The sequence below is a fragment of the Eschrichtius robustus genome, chromosome 15, assembly GCF_028021215.1.
Source record: "Eschrichtius robustus isolate mEscRob2 chromosome 15, mEscRob2.pri, whole genome shotgun sequence".
Lineage (NCBI taxonomy): Eukaryota > Metazoa > Chordata > Mammalia > Artiodactyla > Eschrichtiidae > Eschrichtius > Eschrichtius robustus.
The window spans coordinates 94320250-94347904 of record NC_090838.1 but is presented as its reverse complement, the minus strand read 5'-3'; the positions used below and the strand labels follow the sequence as shown (position 1 = coordinate 94347904).

General features: G+C 48.6%; 1 protein-coding gene across 1 annotated transcript; it reads left to right on the top strand.

The window, feature by feature from the left end:
• Positions 1-2457: 2457 nt before the first annotated feature.
• Positions 2458-26429, top strand: ST6GAL2 (ST6 beta-galactoside alpha-2,6-sialyltransferase 2). Its single transcript, XM_068564942.1, has 5 exons — positions 2458-3325; positions 11637-11734; positions 13206-13307; positions 15859-16033; positions 26176-26429. Exons 1-5 carry the CDS (start codon positions 2458-2460, stop codon positions 26427-26429), a joined length of 1497 nt encoding a protein of 498 aa, XP_068421043.1.
• The last annotated feature ends 1226 nt before the right edge of the window (positions 26430-27655 follow it).

Below are 27655 nucleotides of genomic sequence, written 5' to 3'. Positions count from 1 at the left end.
TCAGAGCCCTCCCCCTGCTCAAGGCGGGGAGACACAGACTCACCTCTCCATGGGAAGAGGGCAAAGGACCGTGTCCATCTGCAACAGGCATGTGGGCTTCTCACTTTCGCACATCTTCTTTTCCACCAGAGACGGTGTATAGCTTCCCCAGGTGACTACACGGACCTGGGGATCACCCACTTTGATTTCAGTTCTTATCTGAGTAAAACCCCCTGCCCTTGCATTATGGCCTTGCCTCCTGGTTTTCCTGGAGGCCGTTCAGCCTGTGGAGGTGGGGGAGGAGTCCCCTCTGCGAACCCCTCCCATCAGACGGGCTTCCGGAATGTCTGCTTGCTGCTGAGGCCTCCCTTACCCCACTTCCTCCCTGCCCCCCACTCCCCTGAAAGCCCCTGCCACCAGCACCTCCCTGCCTTGCTCAGAGACCTCCCTCCTCCCCATTTCTCACCACAGCACGTGGCCCCGACTTCCCAGTAGGCCCCCATCCCCACCCCCAAGGCTGGAAGGGGAAGCTTCCCAGCCTGCTTTCCCCCCAGATGGTCTCCCCACTTCTTCCAACACCGTCACCAACACACAGCTGTGCACATCTGCAGACACACAGCTCCCACCCCCAACGCACATACACACACACACACACACACACACACACACACACACACACACACATCATTCTTTCAACCAGTACTTATTCAGGGCCGGCCTGTGCTGGGCTCTGGGCTCCACAGCTTAAAGCTCCCGCAGCTCACTTTGCATTCCTTATGTTTGTCCTTTTCTGAGGCTTTGCTTGCATTCCTAAAGCTTAGGTGCATTTCTTTTTTTATTTTTCTTTCTTTAAAAATTTTATTGAAGTATGGTTGATTTACAATGTTGTGTTTAATTTCTGCTGTAGATCACAGTGACTCAGTTATACATATATATTCTTTTTCACATTCTTTTCCGTTATGGTTTATCACAGGATATTGAATAGAGTTCCCTGTGTTACAGAGTAGGACCTTGTTTTTATCCATCCTGTATGTAATAGTTTGCATCTAATAACCCCAGACTCCTAATCCTTCCCTCCCCGCACCGCCTTGACAACCACAAGTCTGTTCTCTATGCCTGCAAGTCTGTTTCTGTTGCGTAGATAAGTTCATTTGTGTCGTATTTTAGATCCCACATAAAAGTGATATCATACAGTATTTGTCTTTCTCTTTCTGACTTACGTCACTTAGTATGATGATCTCTAGTTGCATCCATATTGCTGCAAATGGCATTATTTCATTCTTTTTTATGGCTGAGTAGTATTCCATTGTATACACGTACCATATCTTCTTTATCCATTCATCTGTTGATGGACATTTAGGTTGTTTCCATGTCTTGGCTATTGTGAATAGTGCTGCTGTGAACATAAGGGTGCATGTATCTTTTCAAATTAGAGTTTTTCCTGATACACGCCCAGGAGTGGAATTGCGGAATCATATGGCAACTCTATTTTTAGTTTTTTGAGGACCCTCCATACTGATAGGAAAGGCCCCTTGTGAAGACTGGTTCATATAGGGACGGGGAAAAGAGCAAGTGCAAGTATGACAACTTCGTGATCTGGTATCAGCCGCATTAGGTGCATTTCTTATTGATATTTTGTCGTTTCCTTTAGTGCCAAGCACTGTGCTCGCTACCTGAGTAACAAAGAAGCGATGATCGTGGGCTGCGCTACGAGAAGAGGGTCCTTCTCTCTGACTCTGTATCTTGTACTTTCATCTCAGCCTCCTTCCTCACCCTCTCCCAGTTGGAGGCTCACCTAGCTCTCTCATCTCCTCCCGTGTTTAGGATTTTGACATTTGTCCCTCTTAACTCCATCAGAGGCTCATGGTGAGAGCGACTGGTATATCTCAGAGGCTCATGGTGAGAGCGACTGGTATATCTCAGAGGCTCATGGTGAGAGTCTGTATTTGGTATATCTCAGGGTCCCCCCCGTGGGTGTGTGCATCTCTTAGCCGAGATGGATTCTAGTGGAAAGGCCTATGGGTAGACTTGACATCACTCCCTTTTTGACCTCCAAGGAGCTTTCTAGTCAGGGAAGTCTCCTGACTTCGAGAATGAGGAATACGTGGTCTCTTACCTTCCGTCTGGGCAGGGCCCAGCCTCCCGTCTCGATTGTCCTGCTATTCTCCTCTGGGAGTATCGGGCCACAGGGAACAAATCTCCACTTGCTTACCTTGGGGGGGGGCCATCTACGTCCTGCCTCAGTGGGACCCCTTGTCTTGCAGACGTGATGAGGGTGGGGGGGCATATGACCCCTGAATTTAGCCGAAGCTCCGGATGATCCTGGTTTCTGATGCCCCTTCTAACCCTCCCGAGACCCTCTAAAGGGACCGTCCCCAGCGCTGTCCCGCGCGCCTCACCGTGACACCCGGCTGTTTTTCAGGTGCATCCCGCCTCCCGCCGCCTCGGGACACCAGGTGCTGACCCCGCGGACCTGCCATGAAACCACACTTGAAGCAATGGAGACAAGGAACGCTCTGCGGGGTATTCGCTTGGGGTCTCCTCTTCCTGGTGGTCTTCCTGTACTTCACCGGCAGCAACCCTGCCCAGCCCGCGCCCAGCTCCTTCTCCTTCCTGGAGACCAGGAGGCTGCTGCCCGCGCAGGGAAGGCAGCGGGCCATCATGGGCGCCTCGGAGGGCCTGCCCGAGGGCGCGGACGCTCGCAGGGGGCTGCCCCGCACACACCCGTATGGCCCCCTGCACGCGGGGCCGGGCGACCTGCGGGCGTGGGCCCCAGACGGCTTTGAAAATGAAGACGACTTCCTTTCGCCCCAGACGGGGAGAACATCGCAAAGCGCTTTCCCCCCGGAGGACGCCGCTCCGGGCACGTCGGGGGGCCCGGAGGGGGCTCGGTCGGCGCGCCGGGCCCGGGGGCGGCGGGCGAAGCGAGGGGCCCGGAGGCAGAGCCGGAGCGCGGCGCCCGGGGTGGGCGAGGACGGGGAGCGGCTGTTCGCGTCCGCGTCCCGGGCGCTCCTGCGCCGGCTCTGGAAGGGCGACGCGTCGGCGCGGATGCTGGACCCGCGCCTGCAGAAGGCCATGGGCGCCTACCTGCGCGCCAACAAGCACGGCGTGCGCTTCCGGGGGCGCCGGGCGGCCGGGCGGAGCCGCGCGGAGCTGCTGTGCGCCCTGCGGGGCCGCGTGCGGGTGCGCACCCTGGACGGCAGCGAGCCGCCTTTCTCGGCGCTCGGCTGGCGCGCGCTGGTCCCCGCCGTGCCGCTCGGCCGGCTGCTCCCGCGCGGGCTCCGCACCTGCGCCGTGGTCACGTCGGCCGGCGCCATCCTCAACTCGTCCCTGGGCGAAGAGATAGGTGGGTCCCCGCGGCCCCGCGGCCCCCCGCCCCCAGGGTGGCCGCTCCGGCACTGTGTTTCTGGAAGGTCTTAGGTCTTCGTCCTTCCCTGGGACGGAGTGAGCCTCGGCGGGTGGAGTCCCAGCAGAGGTCTCCTTTGCGGAGACTCGGAGCAGAGACGGGCATCCTCCCAGGAGCTGGGGGCCCGGGAAGGGGAAGCCCGCGGCCCTCTCACCGCCCCTGTCTCAGGAGCCACCTCCTGCAGAGCCCACGTTCTGCACTGACAGCTCCCAGCCGGGCCTGCACCCCTGATGAACCCTTAATGTGGCAGGATTATGGGGGAGCAGAAAGGACAGCAGGGGAAACCCCACTGGCGACGAGCCTTAGGGGGCAGCTCCGAAGAGGAGTTTGCAGGATGATCATTTTAATTCGCTCAAGGACTAAAATCCCTGTCCCTGGGCTCTGCAGAGAGCCCGACAGCTGGTGAGAGCATTGATCCGGTGGGCACCGTCACCTCCAAGGTTGGCACACACCCAGCCTCTGGGTCCCAGCCGCCTCCCAGGGACCTTCTCCAGGATGGCAGATAACCAGTTGCAGCCTGGGCTTCCATCTTCCCTTCTAAACTGTCTTCAAATCCATGCCTGAGCCCTGGAGAACACCCCTGTTAGTCTGGCCTCTCCAGAGAAACAGACCAGTGGGATATGTGTAGAGAGAAAGATTTATTTTAAGGCCTTGCCCCTGCCGTCCTAGCGGCTGGCAAATCTGAAGTCTGCAGGGCGGGAAGGTAGGCTGGCTGGAAATGCAGATTAAGAGTTGATGTTGCTGCCTGAAGCCCCAAATCTGCGGGGCAGGCTGGCAGGCAGGCAGCTCGGGAGGGTTCCTGCATCTGGATGCAGAAGCCCTTCTTCCCCAGGAACCTGCAGGCTAGTCTAACGCCCCGAGTCCCCTCAGCGCCCAGCCCATCCTGGTGCTGCACCCGTGACCCTTTAGGCTCATTTAGCAAACACGCGTGTAGCCTCTACTCTGTGCTGGCTTCCGTGCTACGTACCAAGAAAACAAGTGTGGATCAGACACAGCGTCTGCCGTGAGGCCAGATGTAAAACATACATTCTCACAGGTGGATGGTGTTAGCTCGTAGCTGACCTGGACGTGACCTTCAGGGGGCACTGCCCACTTGATAGAAAGGAATCGTTGTTTCAGGGGCCCATTCATTGTTCCGTGTCCTCGAAGAGTGGCTGATACTCCAGAGCCATCTTGAAATAGGGTGACACCCTTATCATCAGGTTGCATAGCCCAGACCTCCTCCCACAGGCTCTTGGGAATGAGGCTGAATGTGAAAGTTTTAAGAAGTTGAAAAAACAAGGCCCAAGTCTGGACTTGCAGCCAGGGGTCCCAGTGTCCCCGAGCTGACATTAAGCAGACTCATAATCACGCTGTCTGTGTGTCACATAAGCTTGCAGCCGAAGCCGAGTCGAGCGGCTGCTACCAATTAGGAAGGAGCATTGGTTCAGAGGCCCCCAGGGCCAAGTAAAGCCACACTTCTCTCTGGTTTCCGAGGACCATGATTAATCATGGAAGAAGGAATTTAAGCAGCACGCTTTAAAGCAGGCGGTGACTTGCTCTTGGTTTTTTGGGGGTTTTTTTGCTTTGTTTTAAGCCCCACCGCATCATAGCTGCACATTTGCCGTGCTCTCACCTGCCTGGAGAATTCCCTTGCTCTATATTCTGGTGTAAATATCCCTGACCCCTGACCAGAGTCTTGTAAACTCTCCTCTATTCAGAATTTGGAAGAGAGTGTGAAAGACACTGGGAATTCCACATTTCTGGGGAACATGGCACGTCATTTATATCTTTGTTAGTTTCTAGTATCCACATTTAATTGATAGCGTCTGCACTTCTACAAAGGTTCATGATTAGAATCGTAGAAAGGTAACTGAAGAACAAACACACTCAGAAAATTTTTTAAATTCTCTATTGTTTTGCCTCAGTTCCTTGGAATCCAATTTTATAGCTATCGATACCTTTTTAAGAGTGTGTAACGTAACACAGTTCAACTTGTAAAGACAAGAAGTCTCGCTTTTTTATAAGCTGGCATCTCTCAGCATCAGCCCTTGTGCCTGCCATGTGCTGACATCTCTCCTTCCGACTCTCCTGAACATACAGAGGCTTATCAACACACAGTTGTTAACACCTCTCCTAAAGAGAACAAATTCACATAGCAGAGTCCTTCGGGAAACTTGGAACCGGGCATGCTGTACTATTTAGCTAAATTCATCTTCACCCCTAAGCATCTACTTGTGAATTGGCTAAGTGAAGATTCGAAGTCTTGCAGGAGGTCGTGGTTTTATGAAAAACTGAGGGCAGAGCTAGAAAAGTTCCTGCGGGTTGCCCCCTGTCTGCCCCCCCCCCCTTCCTTAAGGCTCAGCCCCTGCCCCTCCCCCAGGGGACCAGGGAGGCGCCAGGGTTGCAAGTGGTTCTGCTGGCTGCTCCCTGGGCAGTGCCGTCCTGTTTCCCCAGTGCTGTTAGACTGAATCATACCTTGTCATTGTTTAAACACCTCCACTTTGAATATGTTATTGAAAAGCAAACTGAACTGTTTTGGAAACATGGAACATTCTTTTCTAGAGTGGTGAGATGATCTTTTTTTCACCCATTCCTGTAAATAATAATAATCTGGTAGTGAGATCACTAGCAGCAATCCCGTGGAAACACACTGCAGATGAGAAAAGTACTCTGAACTTAACAGCTGTCGCCTTGAATGGGAGGTCAGGATCTGTTACTTGAAACTCGGATTCTGGGAAGTGTGTGGGAAATGGGAGGGTAGGGAGGAGGCTGTGTAGGGAGGGGGCATCTTCCCGTAGCGAGCTTGGGATTTGGCGTCCTGTTAACCTTAAAAAAGCAAGAAAGCAGGTCATGTAGTCATTCAACAAGCATGGGTCCCCAACTCTCCACCCGATACTGTGCTCGCCACTAGTGACAGAAAGATGGATGGGGCCCAGCCCTAACCCTCAAATCCTCTGCTTGCTAGTGGGAAAGACAGACTATAAACAGACAATTCCAGTATCACGGTTAGAAGGACAGAAAGATGCGCAGACAGACAGAGAGGACATGACTGCGGAATCCCGCCCCACCGCGAGGGCAGGTGTCTGAGGAGGGGAATCCAGGCCAAAGGCCAGCAGAGCAGTTGGATGAGAAACAGCGCAGTGTGTGGGTGATAAGGGCTGGGGACCACTGTGGGCTGGGGGTGGGGAGCAGACAGGTAAGCTGGACAGGGGGGCAGGCGGTCAACCGCCTCTTGCTCCTGGATGTCATTCCCCAGAAATTAGACTTCTCATAATGATTGTAATAATAGATACCACTTATGCGGTGTTTACTGCAGGGAAGGTCTCATCCTCAATGCTTTTATCTGTGAACAAGCCTTGCGATGCCAAGTGACAGACACGATTATTCCTTTTTTATGGGTAAGGAAACCAAGGTACCCAGAGACACAGAGGGTAGAGCCAGATTTGAACCCCAGTCTGGGTCCCAGAAACTCCAGCTCCGGCCCCTTGGCCTCATGGTGCAGAGGCACTGAAATCTTTGAAGCAGAGGAGTGATGGGTCAGTGTTTCTTTACGGAAAGATTGCTCCAGAGCCTGGATTGGAGTAAGCACGTTGCAGGAGTCCCAGTGAGGCAAGACAGACCAGGGCGGTGGGTTTGGGAGAGAGGAGAATCACCTCTTTGGCAGGCCATTCCCTGTTCCCCAAAGACTGAAGGCGCTGGCTGCCCTTGCAGACTCCTGAGCTCAGGAAGGGAAGGGGGAGGTGGGGATGCAGTGCCCAGGGCCGGGCAGGGATTTCGCGCTGCTCCGCCTTCTGGCTGGCTGCTCCTTGCAGGGTTTTCACCTTCCTCAATGATTCTCTTAGTCTGGCTCTGCTCCCAAGGTCAACGTGAAATGGCTCCAGCCTGGAAATGCCGTCTCCAAAAATGCCGCTCTGCTTTCTTCCCCTGTGCCGGCTGTCTGATCCGTTCCTCCCTCTGTAAATGTGAATGGACAGCTTAGTTTTGAAGGTGGTTATCTGGGAGAAGCACAGGCAGGTGCACATTTACGAATGTGTCCACGTGACGGACTCTCTCAGCTCGTCCTCCCCACACGTCCCCTCCCATCCTGGTCCATTCTTCTCCCGGCCAGCTGGGGGAAGTTCAGTCTCATCCACAGCAGCCCCGTCCCTACCTACCTCTCTGTGTCCTCCATGAAATTGGCTTTTAACTCTTCAGCCTCATACGACTTCCAAAGGAGTGAACCTAGATTACCCTTCTGTGCCCTGTGCTTTGTCAAGTTGTTCTAAGGCTTAAAACACACCTCAGTGTAGAACACCGGCTTTTAAAAGCTGGGACATTTTCCGGGGTGATATTATTCGTTAGGAATTTCTACGTAATCAATTAGAAATGTACCCACTGCTTGGCATTCTCAGTTTGTTCACCTTACCTCTAGACGGAGGCCGTATCTAAGGGTGGCGTGGTTCGGTGGGAGAACTGGTCCAGGAGTGCCAGCATCCTGCTTCCTGCCCTGGTGCCATCCTGGTTAACCTCTGAGTGCCAGGAGGCCACCCCACTGTCTGGGCCCCCCCCCCTCACTCCCTGCCTATGGGAGAGTTGCCCCAGGTGAGCAGGTCATATAGTGTCTGGCCTTGCACTTGGAGCCCCCATGATCCTTTCAGGGGCTCACAAGGTGAGAACAATTTTCATCATAGTACTCAGAGGTCTTTTTAACTGTTCACATCGGAACGGATGATGCAGGAGCAATAGTGGATAAAACTGCTTCTTAGCACAGATCAAGGCAGTGGTACCCAACTGTACTAGTGCCCACGGAATGTTTTCCTGCCAAGCTTAGCAGTGAAAGCAAAGCATGCCAGTTCCACGTATGGATGTCCTTAATGAAGCAGTAAAAATGATTCGTTTTATTAGAGTTCAGTCTTTGAAGTACATGTGTTTTTAAGACCAAATGGGAAATAACATGAAAGCATTTCTGCAAACCAACCCCCGATGGAAGGTCACTGATGTGATTGAGCTGTGAGTGGCACTAGCCACTTTTGTCACAAAACACAATTAAACTTGAAACAGATGACTGATAGACATACGTAATTTAGACTTGGACATTTGGCAGATATTTTCTCAAAAAGGAAGTAAGTAAGCCCTCACTTTTAGGAAAATAACTGACAGTGTTTGTTGCCAATGATAAAATTAAAGCTTTCAACCCTGAGCTCGGAAGCTTCCCAAACTTAAAAAGTGATGAGATCCATGGTGACATTCATGATATTTGATACTTTATAATGAAATGCTTCAATATTTGAAAGATCTGCATTACTTATTGAACTGATGGCTTCCAAATGACCGTTGCACAGTGTTACAAAATATACATGGATGAATCATTCTTTTTTTTTGTAATTGAAATATATTGGGATGGCCAAAAAGTTCATTCGGGTTTTTCCATACCATCTTACGGAACTTTTTGGCCAACCCAATAGTTGATTTACAATGTTGTGTTAGTTTCTGATGTACAGCAAAGTGATTCAGTTATACATACATAATATATTCTTTTTCAGATTCTTTTCCATTATAGGTTATTATAAGATATTGAATATAGTTCCCTGTGCTATGCAGTAGGTCCTTGTTGGTTACCTATTTCATATATAGTAGTGTGTATATGTTAATTCCAAACTCCTAATTTATCCCTCCCCCACCCGTTCCCCTTTTGGTAACCATAAATTTGTCTTCTGTCTGTGGGTCTACTTCTGTTTTGTAAATAAGTTCATTTGTATCATTTTTAAAGATTCCACATATAAGTGACATCATATATTTGTCTTTCTCTGTCTGACTTACTTTACTTAGTGTGATCATCTCTAGGTCCATCCATGTTGCTGCAAATGGCATCATTTCATTCTTTTTATGGCTGAGTAATATTCCATTGTATATATGGACCACATCTTCTTTATCCATTCATCTGTCAATGGACATTTAGGTTGCTTCCATGTCTTGGCTATTGTGAATAGTGCTGCTGTGAACATTGGGGTGCGTGTATCTTTTTGAATTAGAGTTTTGTCTTTTCCAAATAAATGCCCAGGAGTGGGATTGCTGGATTATATGGCAACTCTATTTTTAGTTTTTTAAGGAACCTTCGTACTGTTTTCCACAGTGGCTGCACGGACTTACATTCCCAACAGACAGTGTAGGAGGGTTCCCTTTTCTCCACACCCTCTCAGCATTTATTACTTGTAAACGTTTCTCTTTTTTTTAAACTTTTGGCCGTGCCGCACCGTGCAGCATGCGGGATCTTAGCTTCCCGAGCAGGGATCGAACCCGCACCCCCTGCAGTGGAAGCAGAGTCTTAACCACTGCGCTGCCAGGGAAGTTCCTATTTGTAGACGTTTGGATAATGGCCATTCTGGCCTGTATCAGTGGTACCTCACTGTAGTTTTGATTTGCATTTCTCTATTAGCAATGTTAAGCATCTTTTCACGTACCTGTTGGTCATCTGTATGTCTTCTTTAGAGAAACGTCTGTTTAGATCTTCTGCCCATTTTTTCACTGGGTCGTTTGTTTTTTTTGATGAATCATCCATTTTAAGAGCAAGATTAACTAATGGATTTTAATGTAACAGCACAAAAATTGATATTGTTTCACATTCCACACTGCCACTAACCTTTCAGAAACTAGCTCTTGTGGAGTTACGATGAAGTATCAGAGGAGAATATTCCTAGTCATCTGGAAAGACTCTTGAAATACTCCCACCATTTTCAGCGATATATCTGAGTCTTCATATACTTCAACTAAAGCAATATATTGCAGCAGATTGAATAGAGAAACAGGTATATGAAACCAACTCTCTTCTAAAAAGCCAGGCGTTAAAGAGATTTGCAAACATTTCAAAAGGTGCCCTTCTTCTCACGATTTTTTGAAATGTAGTTATTTCTCATAAAAATGTGTTATTTTACAGATAAATTAATAAATAAGCATTTACAATTTTTCTGTTTTACTCACTAATGTGATATATTCTGAAATCTGTAATCCAGATAAACAAAAGGTCTCTGGGTTGTCAGTAATTTTCGAGAGTGTAAAGGCATCCGGAGACCAAATAGTGAGAACCACTGCTGTGGGTGATCTGATGTTTCTAGCTCAAGTATCATTTGAATTTTTATGACAAAATCCTATTCAATAATAATAAATAATAAGGCAAATGTTTACCCACCCAAATTGCAAATGTGTGCTTAAATTGTGAAGTAAAGAAAATTGGAAGTATTGGGGGGTTTTGGCATCATTTATGCAAAGCATAGATCGCGTCGAATCTGGAGACTGGCACACCTTTCTTTTCTTTTCTTTTTTTTTAAGAGCCAGGTAGTAAATGTTTTAGGCTGTGTGAGCCATAGGGACTTTGTCACAACCCTGCTGTTACAGACGACAGATAAACACCAGTGAGTCTGTGTTACAGTACAACTTTATTTACTAAAATATGCCATAGCTTGCCGACTCCTGGAAAATTTCCCCTAAAAGAATGTTGTAGGATTTTTGGATGGCATGGGTTCCAAAAGTATAGTGATTTTGATGCCCAAAACTGGCATCCAAATTCTTCTGAGCTCTGAGCTTGTGGAGAAGGGCAGGCTGTTTCGTAACGTGGTTCTAATGCTGGCATGCCCGCTGAGTGCTGCTTAGGGAAGGTGGAAGCAACCTCCCAAGGAGACCCTCAGAAGGGATGGCAGATGCGCAAGAAGAAGGCCGGCTGCTTTAGGGGCTGTTGCAGGCTCTGGCCACAGTGCATGCAGCGTGGACCTAAAAGGCTCTTTGACAAATCAGAGATACGTTATCGCGCTTCTCACTCTCTCACAGACAGGCTTTGTTGTTTGTTCCAAGTTAAATTAGGAACGTGCATGGGGCTTTTGAAGCTGAAGAAAACGCATAGAAATTCCCTATCGCTGATGAACTCTGCTTTCAGCCCTGTTTCTGGGAAACACATTAGACTTCACAAAGCAGTCTAGATACACACATATGTCTTGAAATTTCCTGTGTAAAGCATGTCTTTAAAGACCGTGAACACATACCAAGTATCTAAATATAACTTAGATGATATAGGACCACTTGTAATGGATTGATATGTTTTTATGTTTATTTGCCCCCAGCCAGGACCTCATTCTAAATAAATAGTATGCCAAACAGTGTGTGGGTGGGTATCTGAATTTTACTGGGGTCGAGCTAGCTTCAGGTATTGAAAGATTTGCTTTCAGATATTTTCCTAGATTATGCTGATTTTTATGCAGAGGGAAAAAAAGAAGTAAGTTTGTCACTCATGTGCCCTCAGATTCCCACGATGCAGTTTTGAGATTTAACTCTGCTCCTACACGTGGCTACGAGAAGGATGTTGGAAATAAAACCACCGTCCGCATCATTAATTCCCAGGTAAGATGGGTGGACTGTTTTCACGGTGGACTGTTTTATAGGTAAATAGCTTAACTGGGTGAATGAAGAGAAATCACCCAGTTATCCATGACCGCGGCCTTGCTTATTTCTAAAGGTCTTGTAATTATAAAGAATTAGGGAGGAAAAATGCAGAGAAATGGGAATTCGTGTGTGCTGTGAGTAGGAAAAAAGAGTAAATAAGATCAAAAGGAAAAATCAGAGTAGAGGTACAAATATATATATGTAGCATATTGCATTTTGTGAACTGAGGAAAAGAAAGGTAAACAGAATAAATCATGGGGATGGAGGGGAGAAAAGCAAAGGAACAGAATTCAAGGGTCAGAAGAACAGCTCAGAAACTTTACTTTGTTATTTGAACATTTTAAAAAGGAAAACATCTCTTTTTTGTATGTTCTCAATAAGAATGTTTTCCAAAATTCATAGCAAAATTAGTCTCAGAACAAACCACACCAATTTCTAGAGTTCCAAACTGTATAGAAAAAAAATGGGGTGATGAGCGATTTATGGTGAGTTTATTGCAGAACCAAAGACCAGCTTTCTTCGTCGGGCTCTGAGCTCGCAGCCTGCAGAGGTGAGAAATAGGCCCCGGTTTCCTGAATTCAGAGACACCACTGATTGAAGATTCCTCATCTGTCTGACGACAGCTTTTAAGAGAGGAGGAGATAAGCCCCAGCAAATTAAAATACAGGTCCCTTGTGAGATACACCCTAACTTCAGAAATATTAAAATGCCAAGGAAAAGAGGGCATCTTAAAAACTGTGGGAAAATTCCATCTTAAAAATGAAGCAAATCAAATGCATCCTTTTTCCCCCAGACTATAGTTGACCAGAGGTGATTAGCAGGTGAGACTGAAGGACTCACTCAGGACCAGAGAGGGGCCCAGAGAGGGGCCCAGAGGGTGGACAGTCATACCGGCTGGATTCACGTCTCCTGGCCTCTGGGCCCAGTTTGTCCTGAGGCTGGCACTCGGCAGGTGCCTAAGAACCCCGTCCTTCTAGGCCTGCAGCTCTCTCTCCAGTGGCCAGTGAGGGCAGTTGTTGTTGATGGGGGCTTACTCAGCCAGGAGTTCCATCAGGAGCTGGTGCCTCTAGATGACTCCAGTGCAGCTTTTTTTTTTTTTTTTGGCGGCGCCACGTGGCTTGCGGGATCTTAGTTCCCCGACCAGGGATTGAACCCAGGCCCTCGGCAGTGAAGGCCCGGAATCCTAACCACTGGACCGCCAGGGAAATCCCTGGTTCTTTTCTTAAAAAAGCAAGCCCTCCTTTGTCTAAATATTTCCTGAGTGCCTTAGCGTGTAAAGCCTGCCTCTCTCCCTCCCCCCAGAAAGTCTGAGGAACATTTTTTATTTTTCTTGCTCCAAAACTCCTTTTTAAAATTTTTACCTCTTTTAAAAATATAATTGTGAAGGCCCAAACCCTTGTTTTGAAATGATTCTGCTATGTATTTGCAGATTCTGACCAACCCCAGGCATCATTTCATTGACAGCTCATTGTATAAAGATGTCATCTTGGTGGCCTGGGACCCAGCTCCTTATTCTGCAAATCTTCACCTGGTGAGTATTTCCTTGGTGCCCCTACCCTTGAGGGTCAGACAGTGGCCTTTGACCGATACATAATGGGAGTGAGTCAGGGATGAAACTTTGACAGGCAGAGTGAAACCGAGTGTGGGTGCGAATTAAATTCACATACGTTCACACGGTTTGAGTCCCGGTTGCAGTAGCACCCTTGCTGAGCAAAGTCCCTCTGACGCTAAAGTGTTTTTCTGGAGGATTTCAAAAACAAAAACAAATGTACAATGTCTAGATGTTCAGAAGGTCCTAGCGACACCAGAGGTTGGGCTGCTTAAACTCCGAATTTTTCCATTGTGAGACGGTTACATCACCTTTCAAGTAGTTACAAGACCTTTTGAAATACATGGGAAGTTCTTGGCAAGAAAGGCTAAGCTTTGTGAACCCTTATTACTGAAGTGGAACGTGTCACAGGCTTTTCCTGAGTGTGCCACTCTTGGCTTCTGCCTCCAAATCTTTTTAAGCTTATACGATACAGTGTAAACAAGGTTATTACTAGCCATCAAAATATAAGCAAGTTATCAATACAACCACGGCCTCTCTACTTGTGGTGAAACCTGGCATGAAGAGTCAGCGCACTTGTTCTGAAAGGGGGCTGGGAAGATCGGTTACGATTTAGCCCCGTGAGCGATGCTGTCAGCTGTGCCAGTGTCTGTGGACTTGTTCTGCCGTGACCCAAGAGGATGCCAGCTTCCTAAGATGAATGTGGGAACAGATCTCAGCCCCACCAGGGGGTAACTATCCAGGAGAGCTGCCCACAGTCGATGGTCCCTCTGGAAGGAGCGTTCTGTCACCATGCGTCCTAAGACGGAGGCTGGACACACAGCTGGCATGATTATAACTGTTCTCAGCTAGGAGTTCACATCAGCATCATCTGGAGAATCACTGTTCAGAGTATCCGTCAGAGCCCATTTCCCAGGAATCCGGGCATGTCCAGCCTCCAGGTGTGGTTTTTTAAAAAAATATTTATTTATTTATTTATTTGGTTGCACTGGGTCTTTGTTGCGGCAGGTGGGCTCCTTAGTTGTGGGATGCGAACTCTTAGTTGCAGCATGCATGTGGGATCTAGTTCCCTGACCAGGGATCGAACCCGGGGCCTCTGCATTGGGAGCACGGAGTCTTCACCACTGAGCCACCACCAGGGAAGTCCCCCCATGTGTGTTTTCGAGAATGCTCTCTGGTTGATTCTCCTACACACCATCTCCTGAGAACCAGCATCAAGTGGGTGTTTGAACCTGTCAGCTTCCTTCCAGCCTGAGGTTCTGCGGTTGTAAGTTCTGACAGCTTTCTTGCTGTTGGTGGAGCCATGAGAGCCTCCGGCTGTTGGCCCGTGTTCCCTCCTGCACGGGAAGCAGCCCAGCCCAGGGCACAGGGCTGTCCAACCGATGGACGTGGGCAGAGGGGCTTGGCTGCTCTCAGGGGCACGGGCTCTGATTCTGCTGTGTGAGGGTCTGGGGGAGACGGTGCAGACTCCGAGCCCCGGGGTGCCCCTGCTTTCCCTCTCCCTGCCCCGGGGTTTGGGCGCACAGTTCACTAAAGATGATCTGGCCCGTCCTTGTCAAAATTTTTAAAGCCACAGACCCCATTCAACCAGGGACTCTTCCTTGGGAGCTTCATCCGAGCCCATCTTTACCCAAGGTGTCTGTTTGAAAGGCCCGTCAGAGCCCTATGAGCTGAGCCTCTCCCCACACACCTCCAAATCCCATTTCTCGGTGGCACCTGAGACACTCCTGAACCTTATTGTTTATTTTTTCCTTACAGTAATTTATGTGTAACCGATTAAGTGCACATTTTGATGGGTAGTAGCAAGTGTATACAGTCCTGCATCCAGCACCACAATTAAGGAACAGAATCTTTCCACTGCTCCAGAGTCCCCCTGTGCCCACCCATCCGTCTCCCAGACCCGACCCGAAACCCAGGCAATTACTGACATCTTTCTGTGCTAGAGATTAGATTGGGAAAACATATTTCTGAAATACAGTGATTGAAACTACGGCCATCCGGCCATGTTTTTTGTTTTTGTTTCTTTTTTTTCCCTTCTTTTTCTTCTTTTTGTTTTTTTCTATTTTTGTCCTTCCTTTTTTTTCTTTTTGTTTTTTCTATTTTTTTTTTTTTTTTTTTTGGTTTGCCCCTGTTTTTGTAAATAAAGTTTTATTGGAACACAGCCTCGCCCATTCATCTTGTACCCTCGGTGGCTGCTTTCCAAGTAAATACACAGCAGAGCCCAGTAGTTGCAGCAGAGACTCTATGGCCCTAAAACCCTGATGTGTTTACTATCTGGCCCTTTCCAGAAAAGTCCAGTGGCCCCGCCCTAGCCCTTCTCCCTCATTTTACTAAAGAATAAGGCACCAGCCCCCCAGGCCAGACCCCACCTCTGTACTCACCCCCTCATCCAGTGCAGAAGTGCCTGCAGAAGAGGGGGTCCGCATCCCCTCCCAGCCCGACCCCTCAGCCTCTAAATACCCCCCAAGGTGGGCGCTGCCCGGCTTCCTCTTCCCGGCGTGGTCCTCTGACTGTGTTATTTTTTCCCTCTTAGTGGTACAAGAAGCCGGATTACAACCTGTTCACTCCGTATGTTCAGCACCGTCAGAGAAACCCAGACCAACCGTTTTACATCCTTCACCCCAAGTTCATCTGGCAGCTTTGGGACATCATCCAGGAGAACACGAAGGAGAAGATCCAGCCGAACCCGCCGTCCTCGGGCTTCCTTGGTAGGTGGATGCCAGAAGGCGGGACGGCTGGGCGGCGGGGTGAGGCTTAGGGTTTAACAAGTATACATTCATGTTAGATGATAAGAGCACCTAGAAGGTGGCTTTAGAGGGAACACAGATGAACTGAAAAGGGCACAAGGACACTGTCCTAGTTTCCAGTGGGCACGTAACAACTGCCCCAGCCCAACCTTTCCAAGGGTGAAACGAGAACTGCTTTACCTTCCCTCGTGACGGGTGGGTCAGGATGGGCCCGGCTGGGTGACCCCTTCGTTCCACAGGCCTCGTGGGGTCACTTGCAGGTATTCAGCTGCGTCATGGGGTGGCCTCACTCCCCTGCCTGGCCCCTCGGTGGGGACGGCTGGGAGGCCGGCTCAGCTGGACTGGTGACCGTGTGCCTGCAGGCGGTGGCCTCGTGGGAATTGGACCCTTGACGGAAGCTCAGGGCTCCTGGCAAGTGTTCCAACGACAGGAAATCGAAGCTGCGGTCTCTCAGGGTGGAGGCCTGGGGACTCTCTGTGGGTCACCGAGAGACTCAAGGGCTGGAGACCCCAGGGCCACCCCGGACCCACCACCCACTCGCGTGCACGTTGCTGATGTGGGCCCGGATCGAGGATGGGAGTTTGTGGCCAGAGGACCACACCCCAGACATTGCAAGTTTCCTGGTAGGTCTGGGCTTTGAGTAGCCGGATTCTAGGGCCATGTCCCACTCTCTCCAGCAGACCCGCCAGCTGCGATCTGAGAATGGACTTCCTGTAACAAGGGCATCACACTTGGCTCTTGTGTATTTTTCTGCAGACAGGCTTCAATCCACAAGTTTGTGGTCTTAACCCACATCTCTTCCTGTGTTTCAGCCTCTTACCCCAACATTTCCTTGGTTTTACCTGAATAGGGTAATATTAAGGGAGGTCTTAGATCCCCTTGGCAATATGAAAGCTGCAGTGGAACCAGAAGATAGTAACTTTGTCCATAAACCACTGCTAATGTTCTCCACCCTAACTTGGATGAATTTCCACCCTGCACCTTAACTCAGGCGCACAGTAGGTCCTCATGACTAAAGGAGCATTTGTGGAGGTGACACGCGCTGGTGAGGGATGCAAGGCGCAGGAGTATCCGAAGCGAGGCTTGTGGGTTTTGAAGCGGGTTCAAGGTACTATAATAATGTGAAATATTTTACGCAGAATTCAAGACAGATTAACGACGCTGCGTGCTATTTTCCTCAAGCATAGCTCCTCCCACCCATTTTATGTCGTGCCGTCAAGATGCTTTGTTTCCAAGTCACTTTGCGAAATCCTAAGTGCTGTATCTTTTGTGCGGTTTCACGGAATCCTGCGGATTTAGGGAAGAATGTGTAACGGGGTGGAATGATGCTGAGATAGCATAACAGGGACGCGGCCATCTGATCAAGCCTTTTTGCCATCCGTGCCTCCCCGTGAATTCCTGTGGCCGATATTTGATTACAGCGAGAGCTTGGGAGACCAGTGAGGGCTGTCAGGTACCCTTACTGTCGACTTGCAGTTTGAAAGTTTCCACTGACATAGTCGTAGCTGGAGAACACTGTTTCCTCACGTGTTGAAAGAAATCCTGCCACGTGTGGACAGCTTCCTTTCACAGCTATTTGCTGGGCGTTTGTTTGGAGTTTTCAGGGGCTGCTGCTTGCCTGGGTGGCATCCTTTCCGGGATGAAGGGGACTGCCGTTGGATGTCACTGCAGGGGTGGCGGCTGGGCTGAGCGACAGTCCTTCTCTGCTGTCACTGGGTTTCCAACCATGGGCGAGTCACTTACTCGTGTGAAAGTCCCTGCGCTCCTGGGAGAAAAGGGAGTCATAACACCACCTTTTTATCAGGCCGTTCGCAATCGTTATTATTTTCTAGCACTGTCCCGTCCAGTAGAGCGGCTACTAGCCACAGGTGGCTGCTTAGATTTAAGTTAATTAGGATTAAATAAAAGGAAAACTTCTCTTCCTGGGTGCACGAGCCCCATTTCAAACTCTCAAAGCTATGTGCTCCTGGTGGTTCAGTCCTAGGCAGTGTAGACGGAGACCGTCTCCACCACAGGGAAGGCTGTAAAGGACAGCACTGCCACATCGTGCTGACCACAAAAGGATGAAAGGGAGCTCGTGGAGAAGGTATCAGGGTCCCACTGGACACTGCGCCCTGTGGGTGGGGACACACGTGATAGAAGCTGTTTGCTATTATCAATCAGATTTCCTGAAGATAAATTCCCAGGAGTATGAGTGCTGAGCAAAGGGGATGGCGTGTCGATCACTGTTGGGAAGCGATGGCTTTTCTGCTTTTTCTTTGAATTCTGACCAGAGGCCATATTTGTCCTCCCGGGTCACAGAAGAACAGCCTTACAATAGTCAGTGCATCAGAGACGTATGCCGTGAACCGTCCGCTTCTCCAGAGCAGCAGTGAAGGGATTCTTACCCCTCCGGCACTGCACCTGTATTTTTAAAATTAGAAGGAAGTAGCGTGGATCCAGGCGATTTACATACTCCATGGACCGGCTTCTCTGGAACAACTCCTTCACTTCGTTAGGGCCCTCACCCTCAGCCCGCTGGGAGCTGCTTGTTCACACATGAGGGACATTTCTCTTTCATCCCCAGTTGGATACTGGAGGTTTTCTCTCGTTCTTTGGTACTAGGAGGTGGTTTTTGACCGCACCATGGCCTGGCTGAGGATAGGGAATCATTTCCTTGGAATCCCATTGTTTCGGTGTAGCTCTCATACAGACAGATGTTGTCATAGAGGGTCCGTGAGCTCGTCTGGGGTCCTGCAGCCTGGCCGGATGGTTTTGCCACCTGAGGTAGTGGGGCCTCCAGCCAAGCAGGAGGCCCAGCTCCACCCCCTGGGGCCCGGGGCTGAGCATTGTCAGGCAGACGGGCCTGGTGCACCGGCCCGACCAGCAGCATAGAGCGGGGACCCCTCTAGCCTGCAGGGGACAAGGCCTTTAGTGTACAAACCCCCAATGCCTCCTCCTACCTCTACTGATTATATCATAAGGAATGTTTCTAGAATTCACAGATGCAAACGCTGTAATTTCAGCCTAGTTAATACATGCACAAGAATAATATGCTTAAAAACAGGTCATAACTTGCTTTCTTTTCCATTTTATTTTGAGTTTGGGGTTCTAATTTTCCAATATATCATCCAAACTCAGATGTTAACACAAAATAATAACACATTAACCCAAACTGATAAGCCGCTTAACATCCATATTTATGAGTGTGTAAAATCAATCACATTATGTTGGTCAGGAACAGTTTTTTACATTTCCCTGTAAATAGTGAATCCTTATCAAATAATACAATATAAATGAGCTAAAAACTTGGCTTTCAAGTATTACTTATGCATTATATGATTTTACTTAATATAGTAGATGCTTCTTAAATTATTTTATTTCATGAAATGCAAATTTCCAAACCACTTTTTAATTACAGATATTTTCTGGAATTATCACTTAAAATGTCATTTGTGCTCCTTCAATAATCTTAAGTATAGTTCTCATAATTTTCCATTTTATGATGAATTTATGGGGAAACCACAGAAGAGCTGCTAGATTTCCATTAGATCAGCATATTCAATACACTTAACCTTTCACCCTCACCCGTCATTCCGACACATGTTTTGCAGTGTTTTATTGGACATGCTCAGAAATTTCTAGTTTACCTCACATATGAATTATGTTCAAGCGTTACCTGGAATGGATGAAAGCCAGTATTTTTCCCGTCACTTGCATTAGGTTCTGTTTATATCCATAGCTTATTTTGCTCCACGTTAAAAGGATCCGTTCATCAAGGAAAAAATTCTATTACTGTGAACGATTTGGGGTGTTGTTACTTTAAATATTTTGCCAGGTGCAAAGTAAGACGATTTTCGTGTGAGCACAATTAAGGTAAAGGCTCAGTGATGAAACTCTGCTGGACTCTGACACGTATCAAAGGCATCTGTATATATGCAAAGTAGAGTTTTACAGGGGAACCTTATTCATTCAGGATCTGTGATCATCTGAACTTGGGTGGAAGTTTGCTTTTTATCCAGGTTTTGGACAAATAAGTGAGTGTACATACTGCTTGTTATGCTGAGTCATATCATGTGACATTTTATTAAGACTATTGGAAATGCTTTTTAATTGGTTTGATAATTATATTGAATTATACAATATTTTAAAACCTGTCATTTGGCAAATGAATGCCTCTTGAGTCATAATTGCCCAGGAAAATTTGTACTTTTTTTTCTTCAAATGAATCCCTCCTCATTTGTAAAAACTGGCCAAAAAACTGAACATTAACTGAATTATGAATTATGGTCAAAGATTTTTAAGAACTGGCTGCATGCCCATTTTGATTGGCTTGGAAAAATACATTAAAAAGTGTCTCAGTATTGAACCGCCCATCAAAAAGTCTGGCTCCACGTTGAAAGCAGTAAAATTTTATTAGTGATGAAAGCAGTTACTTTTTGGTAGTCCATAAACAAAATTATGTAACATAAAAGTTCCTTAAGTGATTTTTTAAAAAAATTCTTTACTGAATAGCACAGCATTAGATGGTTTGTATTCGTTTCGCTTTTTGGGTAATCCTGAGCAGTCCTAAGAAAGGAAATGAAAAACACACAAAAAAACATTTTTAGCATAACCAGCTGTGAATTCCCCGTGTCGGCCTGGCATGGGGAAATGATTAGGAGCTAACATGATACTGTGAATTTCCAGGTATATACGGCATCTGTGCAGAAAAGAGCCACCGTGGCAGGCCTGACTGCCGATGGCTGGGAGCCCTGCTTGCAGGGTTGACCCTTGGCTGGCATCTGGAAGCCTGGGTTTGGGGAGGCCCCCTCAAGTGCCAGGGTGGGTCACTGTGCCCAGATGCTTATGCGGCAGTGGGTCCACGCCCAGCACCTGCTTCCTTCTGGAGTCTGGAATGCTGGTGTGTGCCAGGCACAGCAGGCCTGTAATAAATCGTTGGCTACGTGCTGCGTCTGGTGGGTCCTCCTAGCAGATCATCAAACCCAGAAGTAAGCTGGGGCCTCCCAGCACGGTACCTTGTCAGTGTACCTCAGAGAACATCTGAGGACCACGTGCTGGTGTTGACGTCACTTGTGGATGACAGAGCCCAGCATCACAGCACGTCAGAAGAGATGCTGGTGGCAGTGCTCAGACACTGTTCTCAGTACAGTAGTTAAGACGCTTTCTTCAAGTTGTCCTAAGAAATGTAGCTTATGAGCTTGCCACTTATTGTGAAACTTAAAGTTTCATTCTTTAGTTGGGTTTACTTATTTTTTTTCTTAAAGAAACTTTCTCCAAATCCCCAGTTTTCAGCACTGTGCCCAGTTGAATACATGTGTGAGTTTAATTGAAAAGGCTTCTAACCGTGCTTGACAGCTCTGGTCCCAACCCTATAGGTCCCGCACTCCCTCCTCCCCACACACATGCCCCGAGCTGTGCCAGGACTGTTATACCCCTCCTGACACTGAGGTCCACCTAGGTCCCCTTTGCAATACATGAAGGAGTTTCATCTTCAGGGTTTTGTGTGTGACTAAGTACTCTTAACTCCTAGGAAAAGTGATGTGCAGATATAACCACATTTAATATGATTTTCAGTATTTATTATATGACAGAGTCTGAATCTAAACTCAAATTTATGTGTGATATCGGCCTTAATAAATTAATAAGCAGAGTATACGTATGCCAAATGAAATGACCATGCTGTCTAAAAAAAAAATTTAAATAAGAAAAAAATATCCTCCACCTTTGATTTCATAAATCTTGTCCACCTTTCACATGTACCAATGAGTTATAAGTTGATTTTCCCTTCCCTTTGAAGGTGCTGCCATACCGATTCTGATATCAGTACTACAGCTGGCTGTCGTTTAATCACTTAGAGCAGATTCGGCTCTAGCTTACATTTTAGGGTGCTCTGGACCAAGGCTCATGGTTATAGGAACCCGCAAGTTCATATGGAAGCACAAAATGAGATGCAAAAACCAGGAGGACGTACCCAGATAACTCAAAATAAGACACTTCCTGAACCTCTGTCGGCCTTCAGTTTGGACGGCCGTGAACTACCTAGCAAATTTCAGTATTTCTGAAGCTCTAGAAGTCACTTTAAAATATAAAGTATTTATATATGAAAATGCAAAAATACACCTATTTACTTACAGTGAAACCATAACTTTTTGCCCAGCCATATGATGAAATCTATATTGTCTATTTAATAAATATGTGATTTAAAATGTATTGATAGTAGTTCACTAGCAGTAAGAGGAAACCTTGTCTCTGGAAAACTTTCCAGAAAACAATAACCAGATTCGAGCACGTAGTAGACCTTTGAGGCCAAGTAGATAGCAAGGACATCTAGAGAAATTACTCAGACTTCTTCTTACTTGGGTGTGGGTAGCAGTTCAACTCTAGGTTAGTTGTCTAACACGCAGAATGTCTGTCCAGCTACTAAGGAGACACCTCCGGGATCCTTACAGTAGAGTTTTTCAAGGAATACGTGCGTGAGACCAGCCTGGTCCTCCAAGTGTGGTAAGCAGACCAGCATTGGTCCAGGAACGTTTGTTATTAGTCTACGACTAGATCAGTGTAGAAACTGAAAGTATTTGGAAGGCTTTATAGCAATTTGACATAGCATGGCAACCTAACATGTGATCATTTTTCTAGTAGTTCATTGTTCGTGTATTTTACAGAAGTATTGGTCTGTGATGGATAGGAATTTTTTTAATGGCCCTTCACCACAGGTAGTTTAGGAATGCTTGTTAAAAATTCCATTTCCTTGGGAGTTCCCTGGTGGTCCAGTGGTTAAGACTCCGCCCTTGCAATGCAGGGGGCATGGGTTCGATCCCTGGTCTGGTCGGGGAACTAAGATCCCACATGCCACGTGGCATGGCCAAAAAAAAAAATTCCATTTCCTGGACCCCAACATACACCAGGGAACCCAGGTCTCTAGGGACGGGGACAAGCCCGGGAATCTGCATTTTAACAAGCTGCCAGGTTGTCCTTTCACGCTGAAGGCTGAGAACTGCTCTCGAGGGAGGACAACAGCATCTCGCAGGAATGACAGTGGCTTCTGAAAGGCATGCACTTGGAGACTGGAGTGGCAAAGGCGACAGCTAGTGCACGCCGGTCGCAGCCCCCGTGGACGAGGCTGTGTTCTGGGCTGACAGTAACGAGAGTGTGGTTTCTAGACACAGCTCCACGCTCATTTATCAGAAGCTTTTGTGCAAAAGACACCCTTGAAGGGGGCTTCCCTGGTGGCGCAGTGGTGAAGAATCCGCCTGCCAATGCAGGGGACGCGGGTTCGAGCCCTGGTCCGGGAAGATCCCACATGCCGCGGAGCAACTAAGCCCACGAACCACAGCTACTGAGCCCGTGTGCCACAACTACGGAAGCCGGTGCCCCTAGAGCCCACGCACCGCAACGAAGAGTAGCCCCCGCTCTTCGCAACTAGAGAAAGCCTGTGCACAGCAATGAAGACCCAACGCAGCCGAAAGTAAATAAATAAATAAATGTATTAAAAAAAAAAGAAAAAAGATACCCTTGAAGCCTCTTCACTGCGCTGCAGGAAAACTGTTGTAATAAATGTACAGAGGGAAGATGTTCAGGGTGTGAAGGATTCTGGGATGCTTTGATGTGGTTCCTTGGGCACAGCTGGCCACGCGCCACGCCCAGGGAAGGGAAGGGAGCCAGTGCGAGCCCTGACGGGCAAACACTGAAGCGTCCTCAGCTCCAAAGACACAGGCCTGTGACTCTCACCCAGAGATGCACACGGCAGAGGCGGCCTTGCTCATCAAAGGTTTAAAGTCACAGGAATAAATGAATGTAATTCTCCGGGCACATGGCTTTCTCATCCACGGTGTCAATTCCTCATGGGTGATTTTGTGAGGATGAGGAGAAATGTACACACAGCAGGGATACCACGGGGGAAGGAGGGGGCAGGATAGTTAGGGAGTTTGGGATTGACGTGTACACACTACTATATTTAAAAGAGATAACCAATAAGGACCTACTGTACAGCACAGGGAACTCTGCTCAATATCCTGTAATGACCTAAGTGGGAAAAGAATTTGAAAAAGAATTAAAAACAACAAAAGAGGCAGAGATCGTATCGCCTGTGCGATGCGGGCTGGTGCCCACCCCCTCGGTGACTTGAGGAAGGAGGCGCTGGTCCTCGGTCCTCTCTTGGCTCCACCTGGATCACGGTCACAGCGGGCGGGCCCACGGACGGGGAGGGGAGAAGGGAGCCGGCAGAACTGGGAGGAAGAGGGGGACTGACCAGGGACTTGAAGTTCCGACGCAGCTCCTGGGAACAGTGTCACTTCCTAGACCTTGACCTGAAGAATCTCTGTCTCTCGTTAGGAGCATGGTTTACTTTCAGCCACAGCAGCTTTGTGGCCCTCAAGGCACATCCTAACGTCTTCTCAACAGGACACCAGGGTCCTCTCTGTCATCCTTTCTGCTTCCCCTCCCCTTCTTCCCCCCGCCCCGCCCTGCCCAAGGTGGTACCTGCGGGTTCAGGCCTCACCTCCCTGGGGACCTTTCTGGAGCCCCAGGCAAAACCAGGCCCTTCCCACTGCTCCCCTGGGCCCCTCGTGCCAGACTTTCTCCAGTTGTGGGGATTTTCATGATGCACGCGCAGTTGATCAATCAGAAATACGATTGTCCTCTGCAGAGAAACCTTGTCTGTAACAGGAGGTAACTGTGTGACTTCATGTGTTTTTCATAACAAGGGATATCCTTTCATAAATGGGCTAAGCATATTTTTTTTTTCTTTTGCTTTCCTCTTGGGGTTTTTTTTTTTTTTTTTGGCCGCGCCATGCGGCATGTGGGATCTTAGTTCCCCGCCCAGGGATCGAACCCACGCCCCTTTCATTGGAAGCGTGGAGTCTTAACCACTGGATCTCCAGGGAAGTCCGTATATTTTTTAAGTTTAAAGAATGTTAACAAAGATGATGGTGGAGCTAGGAAAAGAACGCTCTTTAGCATAGATCCAGAACGAGATCTGCTCAATGATCATATGGTTTTATAGCTATTTTGAACATTAAAAAAAAAAAGAAATGAAAGCAACTTTAATATTGATAGTTCCAGTGAGAAAAATAATTTTAATATTAATTTTGAACTCTGTGTCTCCATCTCTTTCATTTAAGCAACTATTATAGCATCAGGTTTTTTTTTTAATTATTATTTATTTTATTTATTTATTTATGGCTGTGTCGGGTCTTCGTTTCTGTGCGAGGGCTTTCTCTAGTTGCGGCGAGCAGGGACCACTCTTCATCGCGGTGCGCGGGCCTCCCACTGTCGCGGCCTCTCTTGTTGCGGAGCACAGGCTCCAGACGCGCAGGCTCAGTAGTTGTGGCTCACGGGCCTAGCCGCTCTGCGGCACGTGGGATCTTCCCGGACCGGGGCACGAACCCGTGTCCCCTGCATCGGCAGGCAGACTCTCAACCACTGCGCCACCAGGGAAGCCCCAGTTTTTTTTTATAACATGCATCTCCTTGGTATATCACAGTCCTCCTGCTGCAAATCGGTTGGACCTGCATGTCGAAGGTGGTACATGATATTCTGACTTGGGGATGCAGATCTGGCGCTGACTGTCCTTTCCTTAAGTTTGATCACTTTGTCTTTTCTTCTCTCATTCCTGGGCCCCCAGTGGTCAACTGGACAAGTGAATGTTTAATAGCATCACGTCTTAACACGCCCCCAGCCCCCAAACCGCACACATGCCACTCACTGGAAGTTAGAGCCACAAGGTGAAGCCGACGAGGCAGGGGGCACAGAGCAGGAATCTCCTGCCCCAGCCGTGCCCCTCCACCCCCGGCCCTTCAAAGACGTCCCCCACCTCGTTACCTTACCTTTAAAAAAAGCAAGAAAGCAGGTCATATAGTCATTCAACAAGCATGGGCCCCCCAACTCTCCACCAGATACTGTGCTCGCCACTAGTGACAGAAAGATGGATGAGGCCCAGCCCTAACCCTCAGATCCTCTGCTGTCTGGTGGGAAAGACAGACTGTAAACAGACAATTCCAATGTCACGGTCAGAAGGGCAGAGAGATGCACAGACAGGGAAGACATGACCGCAGAATCCGGCTGCAGCGTGAGGGCTGACGTACCCCCTCCCGAGTCGCTCACGGCTCTGGTTTCTCCCGCAGGCATCCTGCTCATGATGAGCTTATGCGGCGAGGTGCACGTGTACGAGTACATCCCGTCCGTGCGGCAGACGGACCTGTGCCACTACCACGAGCCCTACTACGACGCGGCCTGCACGCTGGGCGCCTACCACCCGCTGCTCTACGAGAAGCTGCTGGTGCAGCGGCTCAACACGGGCGCCCAGGGCGACCTGCACCGCAAGGGCAAGGTCGTGCTGCCCGGGCTGCGGGCCGTGCGCTGCCCGCCGGGAGCCTGAGGGGCTGGCCGGGCTCCAAGTCCTGGAGATGCTGGAAGGTGCCCTGGAGGTGGCGCGGCCTTCGGCCGCCAGCTGTGACTTTGTGGTGGCCACGGGGCTCCTTCCCTTTCTAAGCCATTGAGTATTAACGACTGCTTTGAATATAGAAATGGAACTCAAAGAAATAAACTAGAAAGTTGCAAAAAACTTTTGTAAAGAATAGCTAGAAAAAAAGCAAATGTCTAACAAAGGGGTAAATAGCTCCAAAATGTTAGCCTTCTCTTTCCTAGGGCTGGTTTCAGCAGCAGGTGTCAGGGATACACCTGATGGATGACACAGTTTGTACCTGGGAGCACCCACGCTGAGGGACAGGACATGTCCCATCGACTGCGCCACTTGTACGTGCACTTGTCATGAAAGAGGCTAGAGTTGATGACGAACGTCTGCATTAGCGCCCAGGCGCGTTTACACTAACAGCGGAGCCCGCGGTATATCCTTCGAGGGGTTTCCAGCCCTCGGCATCCCCATCTCTGCTCCCAGCTGCCACCGAGGGCTTTGCTCTTTGTGTATCAGACACATTTCTAAAACCATAAAGCCTTCCTCCTGAGCAGTCCAAGAAAAAGCCAACCCGGAAGAGCAGCACAGGGGAAGCACTTTGTTTTCCTGCAATATTTCCTTACTTGACTAGGAACGCCCCCAGGCGGACAGGAACATCCCTGGCAGGTAAATGCAAAATCGGGGGCTGCAGGGTAGCCCAGGGCAGGACGGCCCCGGGCCGCAGCTTTCCTGGCCTCCTGACCCGCCAGCCCTCCCCATAGCCTTCGTAACCACAGGCGCTGATGATTAGGACACCCCCGGGGGATGTGGGCGGTGGCTTCCAGCCTCTAGCTTTTACCCTGTGCTTCTGGGGATGCACACCTGTCTCTCTCATGCTTTTTTCTTGCAGGTTAATATCAGCTATTGGGATCCTGACGGTGATACACTGATTTTTCACTGATTCTTCCTACAGACAGATGTTTAGGAATCCCACCCTTGTTTTCACAGACCTGTTTTATGTCAGCAACATAACAAAGCCATGTAATTAAATACAGTTGTGTGAAAGCATCGCTCTTTAACAAATAGGAAAATAAGTATTAACATGTGCTTCAGAGGGAGAGGCAGTGAAAGGGAAGATTGTCATCCCAGTGTGTTAGCTGTATCAGTTGGTTTTGTTGTAATCTCAACTTCTGTCACTGATACATCAAAAA